Genomic DNA, 14827 nt, shown 5'->3' on the forward strand with positions numbered 1-14827 from the left:
TATACTTGTCAACACTCTCGGGGTGCAAATATGTTGAAGTAACTTATGACAATAAAACATCAGAATGATTGAGACTCAAACGCCGAATACAGAAAAAAGGAACGTGCAATCATCAAAATATTTTGATTACCCAGAGATACATTCAACACACATCAGAGATTACAAATAGAAGGTTTGTTTAATGATAGAGAAGATCATTGATGCATACCGTTAGAGAAGATTTGACCATTTTGTAAGGTAATTTCTTTAGGGGGCTTCTTTAACAATGCATGAAAAAATGCATCCAGCTAATAAAGCAGAGGAGTATGAGTTACATTCACTGGATGGTAGGCATTGCCTATCTCAAGGGGTACAATAATATGATTGACACCACCTGCTAGACAAATTGGTTAGTCAACGACAAATCTGCAAGTTGAAACTATGTTTTTGGATCTGGAGTGCTCTCTTCATGGCAGCAAAACATGGTGTGGTTCGCATGTGACACAGCAGCTCTCCTCCCCTGACAAAACAAACGCCTTGTCGACTGCATATCTACCTGACCCTGTTGCCTTATACAAAGTTGATATCTCCATTTCCTTTATCTAGTCTCTGCCATCCTTTACTCCCGGTCAATGTGCAGGTTGAGGAGCTCATAGGCGGCACGGAGACTAAAAGTGATGGAAGTTTTGCAGTATTAAACATTTATACGAAGTACATGCACGAGAAGTTGAAGTATCAAACCTGAAAGTGAAGGAAGTTCTGCAATATTAATATTAGTCGGATTCAAGAGTAGAGAAAATATTCATCAGTCATTTGTATGTGAGATACTGATTCAAGAGTAGAGAAGGTTGACGGTCGTCAGTGAGGTCATATTAATTTGGGTAAAATATAAGGGAATGCCTAGAATGCACTGTATACCTGCAGGAATAAAAAGACAAACAATTTTATTGCCAGACCATGCATATTGTAGTATAGATGGTAACCACAAAGAGTGACAACATTAACCATAAGAAATCTAGAGTAAAATTGTGGCAATAAGCTAGCATCACCAGATCTGAGCATCACTGCAGGATTACCAGCGGTTAGAATGTTGAATACCGATAAAGAGGAAGGTATATGGAACTACCTCGATGCACAACAGTAAGAGAAGAGGGGGGATTAGAATGCAACAATATGGGCTTGAAAGATCAAACACAGGATGAAACATCATTGCGTACCTCCGTCCAGTAGTAGTAGGAATTGACAGGTTTCTGATGGTGTGCGGCCTGCTACAAAATCAAGAGATACAGGTGCACGGAGTCATCCCAAAAAATAACAAAAAGGAAAGATGATGGATGCAGACGCTATGGCGAAGAGGAATAAAGAGATTATAGGAATCAAAAGAGAAATTGCAACATTGATGACCCAATCTTGATTACTCCCTCCGTTTCAGTTTACAAGTCCTGCACGTATACCTAGGTTGCCAATTTTATCACCCTAATATAAATTATATAACACAAAAATTATACCGTTTGAAATTAGGACATCTGAAGTTTATATTGGTATATTTTTTGTAATATATGACTTGTATTAGGTTGGTCAAATTGACGACCTAGGGGTACACGCATGCCCTGTAAACTGAGAGAGAGGGAGTACTCACGAAGAACTCTCTACATTTGGAACACTTAATTATCTCAAAACAATCAAAAGGGGAAAATCCACAACTTAGCTCGAGTTTGTAGTAGAAACATCTGTCCATGGCGCTTAGATGTGTCCGGTGGCCTGGTGTTGCGATCAGGCAGCTGCAGTGGATCAGGGCACCACCATCTCGATGCAGGCACCACACTGGTTAAGGGGAACGTAGTCCCAGAGAATCCTGGAGGCAAGCCAGATCGACAGTCGTACTAGAGGAGCACCTCGCGCAGAGACGGGATCCTAGCTGCCACGTCGTACAGTACAGGGGATAGGATTTCTAAAGGCGGGATCGATAGGTTGCCGCTTGCGTGGAAGATATGTAGCGGCCTGAGGGGAGAAAAGAAAATATGCGATGGGAAGTTGAGAAGATTGTGCTGAGCACACATAACAACAATGGCCAATTGAGCATTAATACCAGCTCACATGGTTCGAGTGTGGGTGGAGATGATCGCGGCCGTAGGCGTCTAGCAAATGCAGAAAGTGAACAATTATTTCCTTCATGACGTGGGAACATTTTTTCTGAGATGACATGGTTGATGACGTGGATAGCTTACATGTTTAGATAAATAGGTTAGTGAGGATGAACCTCTTAGGCTACCTCCAATGCATTGGTGCTTACATGAGGTGTTAAGCACATTAAAAACTTTAGCAACTAAAAGCCCCCAATGCATAGGTGCTTAACTTGTTGGTGCTAAGCATCCTTCATTTAATGATTTTGCAACTAAAGTTCTCTTCATGCATTGGTGGGCTTATTTCATTTAAGTGTTTTGCCTAGGTTTTCGCGCTTGGCATTGTTTCTTCCTGGGGTCACCCCACTCATCTCTCTCCTCTTAATTACCTTGCCACGTCAGATTTTTTGCCTACATGGCAGCGTTAGCACCTGTACAAGGCGGAGCATTGGGAGGGGCCTTATGCATACTAGATGATACCCCGCACGTTGTTGCGGGAATGTTTTGCAACATATTATAGTGGGATTTGTTTGTAAGGAACGTGAATGTTTGATGCTAATATAATAAATAACACTAATGATAAATATGATTTATTGTATTATTGTATAGTTGTAAAAATTATTAAATATAAATATTAGTCACCTAGATGTGGAGTATGTGTGCCTCAACGGTCCATCAGCCCTTTCAACACCACGGGCTAGCTATTTCTCGTTTCCATATTAAAATATCAATGCATTTATTCAAAATATCATTGCTATTACAAATCCATCAGATTTGTTGTTTATGTTTTTCCTCATGAGTGGTTGTTCACACTAAATTGAACTGAAATTACATACAATGTTCACCACCATTTTTCACAACTACTTTTTGGTTTGCCTACATAAAAAGTTAGTAAGACAGAGGGAAAGGCTTGAAAAATAGTTAAGTTCCGTGCAAAGAACAATCTGACTATTCGTTGGGAGAATAGCCACTAGTGAAATACATAACCCAGAGATATGAATTATGTATTGTATTTTCATTCCTCGTATAGTAGAGAAAATGGAAAATCTGCAAGAACAATGAGCCAACAGCGACCGAGAGCAAGGTTGCAAACATACAAATCATCTATAATACTTCTAGAAATACAAATCACACTATTGTTCAATACACAGATGGCTAGATAGAGCGACCATGCTACTAACTTGTAGAGTGCACTCCACCTGTATCAAACTCCAGCAAAGAGATGGCTATTTCTGTTCATATGCAAACATATGAGAAGCCTACCATGTAATTTGAATTTGTTAAATGAGTACTGATAAAGATATGAAATTTGAAATATGATAATAAGGGGCAACCATATAAACTGGATGCTTAAATGTTAAGTGGGGGTACTCATGAAATTGCAATTATGTCGCTGCTCAATGTCGGGAGATGCTACTGTCGGCCAGATCACAATCGCTGGTCTCTGAGCATCCTCTCTTCCCTTATGTGAATATGTGATACGTAGCACTGCACAGATTGGAGGATGGCAAGTGGGTAGATGGGAGGACTCAGCCGCAGTTTCCCACTGACAGAAGCCATCAAAACAGTTGCTCCTGCGCTGCAACAACAATCATGTGAGTTGTCCGACCCAAGAAAAGAAGCTGAATTGCAGTGCAGCCAAGAATTTGAGGCTGAGGAGATTAAAACATTGGAGACGAAGGGGATCTGCAAGAGGGTAGACTGAATCGTGGATTATATTGTAGATCGATTGCAGCTTCAGTACAACTTTGATGGAGAGGACTGAAAGCTGAATAAAACTGTTGCTTGTTGATGGTTTGGTGCGGCATACAAGAGTATATAAGAGGGTACAAACCGACTTGGGGTAGGGGTACAAAACTGACTTGGACTAGAAGTCGTATACCATAATGACTACTCTAACATCCCCCCGCAGTATCAACGGCAGGCTCGACGACGTTGAGACTGAAACAGATATCTTGAAACGGCTTAGTAGGCAGTGCCTTGGTGAAAATGTCAGCAAACTGAGCCGTAGAGGGAACATGAAGCACCCGAACCTGACCAAGAGCAACCTTTTCACGAACAAAATGAATATCAATCTCAATATGCTTTGTGCGTCGGTGTTGAACTGGATTGCTGGTCATGTAGACTGCTGATATGTTGTCACAGTAGACAATAGTGGCCTGCTCAATAGGCCTGTGTAGCTCGGAGAGTAACTGCCGAATCCAGATTGTATCTGCAACGGCATGTGCCACAGCGCGATACTCAGCCTCGGCCGACGAACGTGAGACTGTAACCTGTCTTTTCGAAGACCAAGAAATCAAATTGTTACCAAGAAAAACACAAAAACCGGAAGTGGACCTTCGAGTGTCAGGACAACCAGCCCAGTCTGCATCAGAGTATGCGGTAAGCGAGTTTGGAGAAGAATTATTGAGGTGGAGACCATGATTGAGAGTTCCTTTTAAATACCGAAGAATGCGTTTAACATGATTATAGTGAGGAACCCGGGGATCATGCATATAGAGACATGCTTGTTGAATAGCAAAAGAGATTTCAGGACGAGTAATGGTGAGATATTGGAGAGCACCTGTTAGGCTACGATAGAGAGTAGGATCGGAAAAGGGTTCACCGGTAGCCGAAAGTTTAAAACTAGTATCGACAGGAGTGCGAGATGATTGACAGTCAAGCATACCAGCATGATTAAGAAGATCAAGAATATACTGGCGTTGGGAAAGAAAAAGGCTGGAGGAATCTCGAACAACAGCAATGCCTAAGAAATGATGAAGGAGTCCTAGGTCAGTCATAGAAAATTCAGATCTAGGAAGAGAGACAATATGATCTAAGAACTTTTGAGAGGAGGCGGTAAGAATGATATCATCTACATAGAGAAGTAAATAGGCAGTGTCAGAAGTTTGATGATACACAAAAAGAGAGGTGTCGGAGAGAGATGGAGTGAAGCCTATTGTTTGAATGAAGGAGGAGAAGCGTTGAAACCAAGCTCGTGGGGCCTGTTTAAGACCGTAGAGAGATTTCTGAAGAAGACATACATGAGTTGGAAAGGATGGATTTTCAAAACCCAGAGGTTGCTGGCAGTAGACAGTTTCTTGAAGGGAACCATGGAGGAAAGCATTTTTAACATCAAGTTGGTGAATGGGCCATGAAGAGGAGACAGCAACACTAAGAACGGTGCGAATGGTGCTAGGTTTAACAACAGGAGAGAAGGTTTCTTCGTAATCAATTCCTTGTTGCTGAGAAAAGCCACGACAAACCCACCTGGCTTTATATCGTGAGAGGCTCCCATCGGAGTGGAACTTTTGGCGAAAAATCCATTTGCCAGAAACAATATTTGTATTGGGAGGACGAGGAACAAGTTGCCAGGTGTTGTTTTGAAGTAAAGCATTATATTCTTCTTGCATGGCAACGGCCCAATTGGGATCAAGTAGAGCAGTTTTGTAATTCTTTGGAAGAGAAGTGAGAGATACGGAGGTATGAAGGTTTAGGCGGTCTTGGGGTTGATGAAATCCTGATTTGGCCCTAGTACGCATGCGATGATCATTAATCGGGGCTGCTGTAGGAATAGCACGAGGGGGTAAGGTGGGTACTGGTGAGTCTGGCACGGCGGAAGAGTCGGACGAAGGAGTAGGGCTGGGTGGTGGAGTTGGAGTAGGGGCCGGGGGTGTTGGGGAGGGAGCAGGGGTCGGGGGTGTTGGGGATGTTTCGGGTGGGGTGAGTGTATGGTTGGGATTGGCTATGGTGGGTGTTAATGGTGGTGGTGATAAGTTGTGTTCGGCACGTAGGGGAGTATATAGTTGGAAAGGACGGGGAGAGGGGGTGTTTGCGGAGCTAGGGGTGTTGGATGGTGTAGTAGTGCGTTGTGAGAAAGGAAAAATGTGCTCAGCAAACGTGACATGACGAGAGACATGAACGTGTCCGGTGTGAAGGTCGAGACAGCGATAGCCTTTGTGCTCGTCAGAGAAGCCGAGAAAAGCACATGGGATAGAGCGTGGTGACAATTTATTTGCAGAAGTGGCGTAGGCATTGGGAAAACAGAGACAGCCGAAAACACGAACCGCGGAGTAGTCGGGGTGGGAAAGAAAGAGGGAATAATAGGGAGTAGTGTTGGGTTTAGTTTTAGAAGGTCGAATATTTAGAAGGAAGGTGGACATGTGTAGGGCTTCAGCCCAAAACTTGGGAGGCATAGATGATTGAATGAGGAGAGTGCGAACTATATCATTGAGGGTGCGAAGAGAGCGTTCTGCTTTACCATTTTGAGGGGAGGTGTAGGGACATGAGAACCTAAGCAGGATGCCATGTTGTAAGAAGAAAGTACGATTTTTAATGTTATCAAACTCGCGACCATTGTCACATTGGATAAAGCGAATTGGGAGGAAGAAGTGAACAGACACATAGCGTTGAAAATTAAGGAAAAAAGAATGGACCTCGGATTTGTTGCGTAGAGGAAAAGTCCAGACAAAGTGGGTGAAATCATCTAGGATAACAAGGTAGTATTTAAAACCTGAAACACTTGCAATGGGAGAGGTCCATAAATCACAATGTATTAATTCAAAGGGATAAGTGCTACAAGAACTAGAGGAACTAAAGGGAAGACGCACATGTTTGCCTAATTGACAAGACTCACAAAACACAGAATTATGAGAGTCCCTATTACATGGTATGGTAAATTCACTAAGCATAGAAGCTAAGACAGCGGGGTTGGGATGGCCCAAGCGACGATGCCAGAGATCGACGGAGGCCAGCATGGATGTTGGAGGGGTGGCAGCAGGAACTCCATTAAGAGAATAAAGATCACCGAAGCTATTGAAGCGAGCGATCTCGGCCTTGGTCAGGTAATCCTTCACAGATAAACCAAAAGGGTCGAATTCAGCCGAAACTAGATTGTCGCAAGTAAATTAGCGAACAGAGATAAGATTTTTAATGAGGGCGGGAGCCGGGATACAGCGAGGCAGAGGATAAGGAAGAGTTGCAGACGACAGTAAGGGTTGGTCGGTGACGAAAATGTGCTGCTACAGGTACGATGTGAAGGAGGCCGTGCGGGCCTTCACTCCTGCGTGAACCATTCCCAAATATGACGATCGGATGGCCAATTGAGCGTTCGAAATCGTGAGAGCAACTAGTTAACGAGCGCTCCTTCGGGAGCCTCGCAACGATCAGAGCCACTTGGCGCGCTCTCAGCCATTCGCCACGTGTCGCGCTCTGGGCGCTCCCTCCGGATTTTATTTTTTTATTTTTCCGCATGCGTTTTCAGCCTTTTTAGCGGGGTTTTTTCCGGGTTTTTTCAATGTTTTGGTTTTCCACCTGTCTTCCTTAGCTTTTCGACAAAAAAATCGAATTTTTTTTGCGAAAAAATGCATTTTTTCTTTCGCGAGAGTCACGGTTTTGCTTCTGCGAGAGGCACAATTTGTTTTCGCGGGAGTCACGGCCGTGCCTCTCGAAAATGAAAAAAACGCGTTTTTTGTTTTTTTTCCTTTCGCGAGAGTCACGCTTTTGCTTCCGCGAGAGGCACAATTGTGTTTTCGCGAGAGTCACGGCCATGCCTCTCGGAAACGGCAAAAACACGTTTTCTGTTTTTTTTCTTTCGCGAGAGTCACGGTTTTGCTTCCGCGAGAGGCATGGTTGTGCTTTCGCGAGTCACGGCCGTGCCTCTCAGAAATGGAAAAACGTGTTTTCTGTTTTTTTCTTTCGCGAGAGTCACGGTTTTGCTTCCGTGAGAGGCACGGTTGTGCTTTCGCGAGAGTCACGACCGTACCTCCTCAGAAACGAAAAACAAAACACGTTTTATCTTTTTTTTTCTTCCGCGAGAGGCACGGTTGTGATTTCGTGAGAGGCACGGGTGTGCCTCTTTCGGAAAGGGAAAAACCCGTGTTCCCGGTTCGGTTTTTTCGTGATTTTTTTTGCCAAAACCTATTAACATGGGATCTAGTTTTGAAGATCTCGACGCGAGGAATCCAGCGGTGAAAGCGGTTCGAGATTTGGACGCACGGTTTAGGAGATAAAATGTTTTAAATAAATGGATCTACAAAAAAGGACGCTGATAACTGCCACACGTGTGGCATATAGGGGGTTGTGCCGCACGCCCTGTGTGGCACGGAGACAAACCCACCCGCACGACGGCGTCTGGGTGCACGTAGCCACAGCCCGCACGTCTGGTGTGTGGCACAATCGCCCACTCGTCCGGGCGATCGACCACGCTGCCCGCACGACCCAACGCGCCTGTCGTCCCGGCCTGCTTTCGAACCCCAGTGCGACCTGCACCGTCGTCTCCTACCTCTCAATCCCAAACCTCCATCGTCTTCCTTCTATAGTTTCCATGGCGACCAGACCAGATCTCTAGCGCCTCCCCACCGCCACCCCCCACCCCGCCCCCCAGCGACGACGAGCTAATAGGTGGATCTCCGATCTCCTCCTGTTTCATGTCCTTCTTCTATCCAGAAAATTGAAATTCCAGGTTGCCCATGAAGATGGCGACTAGATCCACACTGTCATGGCAAACACACCATGGATTGTGTGTATTCCCCTCTGCCCACCGACATACGCCAGATCTGCCATGTTCTATCCTAGATTTGAACTAAGATTATGGGTTGGGTTGTTGCGAGTAGTTGATTAGAAGGATGTGTAGAATTCACTAAAATTAGGGGAAGAAAGGAGGAATTTGGGTGGTGCCTAGGGAGGGAGAAAATTAATTGCCACCTATATCTGATGTTAGTTGCCACCTATCTTTGTCGTTAGCTGCCACCATGTTATGTTGTCGCTTGCCATCATATTATCTTGGTTGTTGCCATCGGTTCAAAATGATAGCCGGCATCCAGATTTTAGAAAAGAGAATGAATGTGCATGTCCTACTTGCCATGATGTGTTGGTTGTCTATGCAAGAAATGTGATAAGATTGTCGTGTTATCTTGTATGTGCAAACAGCAAGAATGCATTTTGCGGATATTGATGCTTTCTTGTTCATGCAGTGACTGAAAACACAGTGGCAGAAAAAGCGGAAAAATGAATCATGAAGACGACACTAATCCTTGGTTTTCTCAAAGGCCGGAAACACCCCCTTGGGATGCAGCAGAGTACAATCAACTCATTTCTGCAGGGTCGTTGCTGCCACTACTAGAGCAGTACGCGAGCATCGGTACGATGCATGATTAAAAAGAGGAACAGTTGCCATGTTTGTGACGAGGAAGGTGGCATTCTACTTATGTCCTACAATGTCATTTTTCGCAAGTTCTATGACCCAACCACACACACAGGGATACCATGGCAAGTTCAAGCACAGGGCGCTAACGCTGACAAATGTACGGGCGACCAACTTCAAGTAGCTAATGTGGCAAATCAAGGTAACGCATACGAAAAAGAAACATACTGGTGTGGCCATGAAATTAAACTTGCAAGGATGGCAAAGACTTGCGAGTTCTATGGAAAAATGTAGGACCTTCATGCAGCACGTGGCATTAGGCGGCAACCATGTACCTGCCATCAACGTCGTACACAGGTGAGTCTATGAAGTGAAGTTGTGGACAGTGAATTAGGAGAAGGAACATAGGTGACATTGGGGTTTTCATGGTGACTTGACAGCTGCAGTTGCCATGCCTGGACAACTGCAGTTGCCATGTGTAATCAAATGTGATTGCAATGTCTAAACAACTGTGGATGACAAGTGTGAACAAATATGTGTGGCATGGTTGGACCACTACATGTGCCATGTTGTACAAACTACAGTTGCCATGCATTGACCAACTGCTAAAATGATCACAGGTTGTTATGGTGGAACCACATCGACAAACATCTCATGGCAAGCTTCACAGTTGCAGGCCAACGCTATTGCAGGTAGAGCACATCAAATTGGAATGACAAACCATATACGATCGGCACATGCGGCACAACAAGGTAAAAAAATGTGAACCAGAAAAACAGTAGTGCATTTGCTTTTGTGGAAAAAGCAAGGCGGGAAAAGTGGATTTGTCACAGTGGTGGTGGAAAAAACAACCAAAAATGCTACCAAGTGGACGCGTGTAAAAAGTCATCTATTGTCTTCAGGATTTGTCAATTGTTGTATGACTGTGTGCAACATTCATGATTGATTCCATTTGCCTAGTGATCTCGTACCTAGAATCCAAGTTTTGATGCTAAAAGATGTTGGTTGCCATGTTTGTTGGACTATAGCTGCCATGGCTGAAAAACTATAGTTGCCATGCATGGCCATATGCAGATGCCACGACTTGTTGTATGAATGATGTCATGCCAAATCACATGCAGTTGTTGTATTCCGTTACGATAAACATGCCATTCAAGCAATGCTTACACACGTACCTGTTTTTTTATTGCAGGACCTTCAACTACAATCAACAGCGGCGCGGGGACATCACACACGGAAGAAGCGTTCCACCAGCCAGTCAACAATCCTGCCACAAACAATGCAGAATTACTGTCGGAAATGGCAGTCGTTCCAGCAATGCCGACAAAGCACACCTTTGCACAGCAGCACAAGCAACACTCAAGCAGATGAAACAGCCGCCGATACTGAAGTGAATGATGAAACTGATGACGAAGCACAAGGGGATGAAGAAGATGGGCAATCAGAAATCATGGTACCTCAGCCACCATATGTTGGGCAGAGATTTGATTCGTTTGAAGATGCCAAGGAATTCTACCAGAGATATGCAATGTTCCATGGGTTTGCGGTGAACACCAAATACCATAGGAAAATTAAAAAAACTAATGAGTACAGCAGAGGTGAGATGAGGTGCTACAAGGCACGAAGGAACAAGAAGGGTAAAGGTGTTGCGCCTGTCGTGCCGGAACGAAAGAGAGGTATCATTGTCAAGACGGAATGCCTTGTCCGGTGTAAGCTAAACGTAGATGGAGCACGGTGGGTGGTCACTGAATATTTTGACGAGCACAACCACGAACTCATAAAGAAGTTTGACCTGGTAAAATTTCTGAGCGCCCACAGAGGATTCAGCCCCCTCGAGAAGAAATTCATAAAGCTGCTACATGATTGTAATGTCGGTCCATCAAGAATGGTCCAGATACTATCCATGATCCACAGCAAAAATGGAACTCTGAGTAGCATGCCCTACATACCAGCAGACGTCACAAACCTAAAGGCAAAGTACCGTAGAGAGAGTAGGTTGGCTGACATAGAAGACACGATAGCCTACTTCGACGAGAAAGCAAAAGCAGATCCTGATTTCTTCTACGAGATAAGATTGGACGATGAGGACCGTGTCACGAACATGTATTGGGTGGATGGTGATGCAAGAAGAGACTACAAACATTTCTGAGATTGCATTTCGTTCGACGCGACATATCTCACTAATATGTACAAGATGCCCTGCGCTCCATTCATAGGAATAAATAACCACAATCAGTCATTGCAGTTTGGTTGCGGGCTCGTTCGGAACGAAGATACGGATGGGTACACTTGGCTGTTCAAAACCTTCTTGGAGTGCATGGGTGGACTTGCTCCGATGAACATAATAACAGACCAGGATTTTAGCATGCGTGCAGGCATAGAGGAGGTCTTTCCGTTGGCAGTGCACAGGCACTGCAAGTGGCATATTATAAAGAAGGCTGAGGAGATGCTAGGACCGTTCTTTGCTGACCGTCCAGAGCTGCACAAGGCATTCGAGTTGTGTGTGGACCACAGCTTGACGGTGGAGGAGTTTGAACGGAGCTGGACAGCTATGATTGAAACATATCAAGTCCAAGACAACGAGATGCTTGCTAGCCTGTGGGAGAAGCGAATGTACTGGGTGCCGGCCTACTGCATGCAGTGCTTCTTCCCATTTCTGCAGACTACGCAGTGCAGCGAGGGGTTCAATGCTGTTCTGAAGTGGTACGTGAGCCCTAGCAACTCATTGTTGCAGTTTGCCAAGCAATACACAGCTTTGCAACAGAAAATACTGGGATCTGAGCTACAGCAAGAAGCAAACACCGCGCTCAAGCAGCCTAAAATGCTAACATATTTACCAATGGAGAGGCAGATGAGCAAGACATATACCAACAAGATTTTTAACAAGTAAGTCAACTGTGTTACCGTCTTATTTGCACAAGTATGAAGGTAGTAGGTGCCATATATAATGCAATGCAGTTGCCAGCTTTTTTGAATTGCTGATATATTGAAAAGTAGCCATTGAGTACAGTGTAATCATGATATGTAGTTGCCATGTGAAATCAACTATAGTTGCCACGTGGGTTGAACTGTAGTTGCCATGTTTAATGGACTGTAGTTGCCATGTTTAATAAACTGTAGTTGCCATGTGAAAATGATATGTAGTTGACATGTGACCCGAAACTGCATTTGCCATGTTTTATGAACTGCATTTGTCATGTTAAATGAAATGCACTTGCCAATTAAAATGTTATGCATTTGCCATGTGAAAATATCATACAATTGCCATATGGAAACAAACAACACAAGAACAGATGTGGGGAAAAATCAGGATTTCCATGCCATCATTCATTTTAGATGCCTTTGCTACGTTACGGCCTACATCAACATAAGGTGCTACAAACATCATATAAGAGTTTAACAAACCACAAAAAACATGCAAATTTCAGGAAGAAATAAAGTGTGCCAGCACGTACACGGCTTACCAGGTGGACGAACATACGTTCAAGGTGTGTTCTCTCTTGGGCATGTCGGATTCAGAACCTGAAGACCCAGACAAAGGAAGGAACTACTTTGTGAAGGCCTCGATAAACGAAGGCGAATACTACTGCCAATGCTGCAAATTCGAACGGGACAGGAATGTGTGTTGTCACATACTAAAAGTAATGGGCATGAACGCGGTCATGCGAATGCCCCGCCATTTCATACGGTGGCGATGGACTTGGGACGCTGACGACACGTTGGAGCCACAAACATCAAATGCAGTTTTGGCTGTGCATGATGAGAGACCAGAGGCAACCATGGAAGCCGTGAGGCACGTTGTGTTGACCAAGAACTATGCTGAACTAATAGATGAAGCATGCAAGAGTGATGAGACAGCGAGGGTGGCAAAAAAACACAGGAAGGCCCTGAAAAGAGAGCTTGATGAGATCAAAAAGAGGAAAGCTAAAGAAGCCTTACACAGGTTCCCCCGCACCTCAAGTGTGCCTTCGTCCACGGGGCCATCATCTGAAAACTCGGAGGTAGGGTCTAGAACAGCAAGCACACAAACCCAGGTTAGGAACCCGCCCCGTTCCATCACAAAAGGGCGTCCAAAAGAGGTGAGATACAAGTCGGGGTTGGAGATTCAAGCAAAACACAAGAAAACAAAGAAAGGGACGGGCAATCCGTAAGCAACATTGGAGGACTGTAACTTGGTTGTTGGTGACATTTTTTGTAAGGTAGATGGTCTAAATTTTAAAAAATGGGAGAATGACTCTTGATGGGCATCAGAATTTGAAAGAAAATGCCATGAATGAATGACTACAATTGCCCCGTGTGTGGTACTGAATCTGCCATGTTATTTCTACTGAATCTGCCATCTTATTTCTACTGAATCTGCCATGTTATTTCTACTGAATCTGCCATGTTATTTCTACTGAATCTACCATGTTATTTATACTAAATCTGCCATCATGTAGATTTCCGTTTTCAGTCAACGCATTTTATTACACATATATTGTATTGTGTGCATACTATGAAAAACTAGTTGAAACGATCGCGTGCAAAAAATGCAAGGTAACAACTGCTTATGAACTACCATGCTAACCGATACAGTTAGCAATGCAAAAAAACCAAAAGCCAAACGAAAAGAACGATAACTTTCACTAACCGTGTCGGATCAACTACATTTGCCATGTTTTCAGGCATCATAGACACATTCAAAAACACCCAACTGGTACTACCAACCACGAACACATAATAATACTGAAACATAAACGTAGCTGTTGTCACACCTAAGTAGGTTCACATCCACACATATATTACAAATATTCAATGTCACTCACACGCCAGCACTATATACTAGGCTATGGGCAGATGCAGTCATAACATAGTACACGGACATAGTTTTAAAAGAACAAGTTGATACCTTACATTCCTCAGCCACAGAATGTAAGGTAGGCATGCAGTACGGAGCACCACGTGATCACTTGTACTTCTTGTTGGCTTTCTTAACAGCTTCCTCTATGAACTCTCGTGCGTTGGCCCGCGTGTTGAAATTTTCATTCATCAGCTAGTTCCATGTGTATATTTTCCAGAGCTCGACGACCATTGCAGCTGTGACGACATGGACCCATCGACCTTCCCACTTTGCAAGGTATTCCAACATGTGAAAGCCACAGTCATGCCTATAAAGAAAAGAATCAGGTCAACTAAAGAGAACAGAAAAAATCATAAACTTCAATGCAGAGGTGACAAAAAAGGTTTGGGATTGGTGTGGAGGACACATGTAAAAAGATAGTAATTACCGGTTTCCTTGCTTCGTAGTCGCGACGTACTCGACTGGGAAATGACCGATCTGGACCCTTGAGTTTTCATAGTGACGGTTCCATGTCTCTTTGAGGTTGTTGATGAAGAATTCAGCATGCGTAGTAAGGTCTGCATCAGCTTCTGAACGCATTGAATCTAGCACCTCAAATCGTTGGTTCTTCAGGTCAAGGCAAATCGCGTAGTGGTGACCACACTTGTCATGTGGGTTGCGTGGTGCAAGCTCCTGGAACATGGGGAACAGTACCTACAAAGTAAGATAAAGGAAAAAAGAAAAAGCAGAGTTCACATCAAAAACAGCAATTATGTAGTTGGG

The 14827-nt window shown here is 44.1% G+C and overlaps 2 protein-coding genes across 2 annotated transcripts; both read left to right on the top strand.

The window, feature by feature from the left end:
• Nucleotides 1–10504: 10504 nt before the first annotated feature.
• LOC109742273 (protein FAR1-RELATED SEQUENCE 5-like) lies at nt 10505–11374 on the top strand. Its single transcript, XM_020301363.1, has one exon. The coding sequence runs from the start codon at nt 10505–10507 to the stop codon at nt 11372–11374; it is 870 nt and encodes a 289-aa protein (XP_020156952.1).
• Nucleotides 11375–11542: 168 nt separating this feature from the next.
• Nucleotides 11543–12115, top strand: LOC109742274 (protein FAR1-RELATED SEQUENCE 5-like). Its single transcript, XM_020301364.1, has one exon. The coding sequence runs from the start codon at nt 11543–11545 to the stop codon at nt 12113–12115; it is 573 nt and encodes a 190-aa protein (XP_020156953.1).
• The last annotated feature ends 2712 nt before the right edge of the window (nt 12116–14827 follow it).

The sequence above is a fragment of the Aegilops tauschii genome, chromosome 4 (assembly GCF_002575655.3).
Source record: "Aegilops tauschii subsp. strangulata cultivar AL8/78 chromosome 4, Aet v6.0, whole genome shotgun sequence".
NCBI classification, from domain to species: domain Eukaryota; kingdom Viridiplantae; phylum Streptophyta; class Magnoliopsida; order Poales; family Poaceae; genus Aegilops; species Aegilops tauschii.

Coding starts and splice junctions, on each gene's coding strand:
- LOC109742273 (XM_020301363.1), top strand. CDS start 10,505: ATGCAGAATTACTGTCGGAAATGGCAGTCGTTCCAGCAATGCCGACAA.
- LOC109742274 (XM_020301364.1), top strand. CDS start 11,543: ATGGGTGGACTTGCTCCGATGAACATAATAACAGACCAGGATTTTAGC.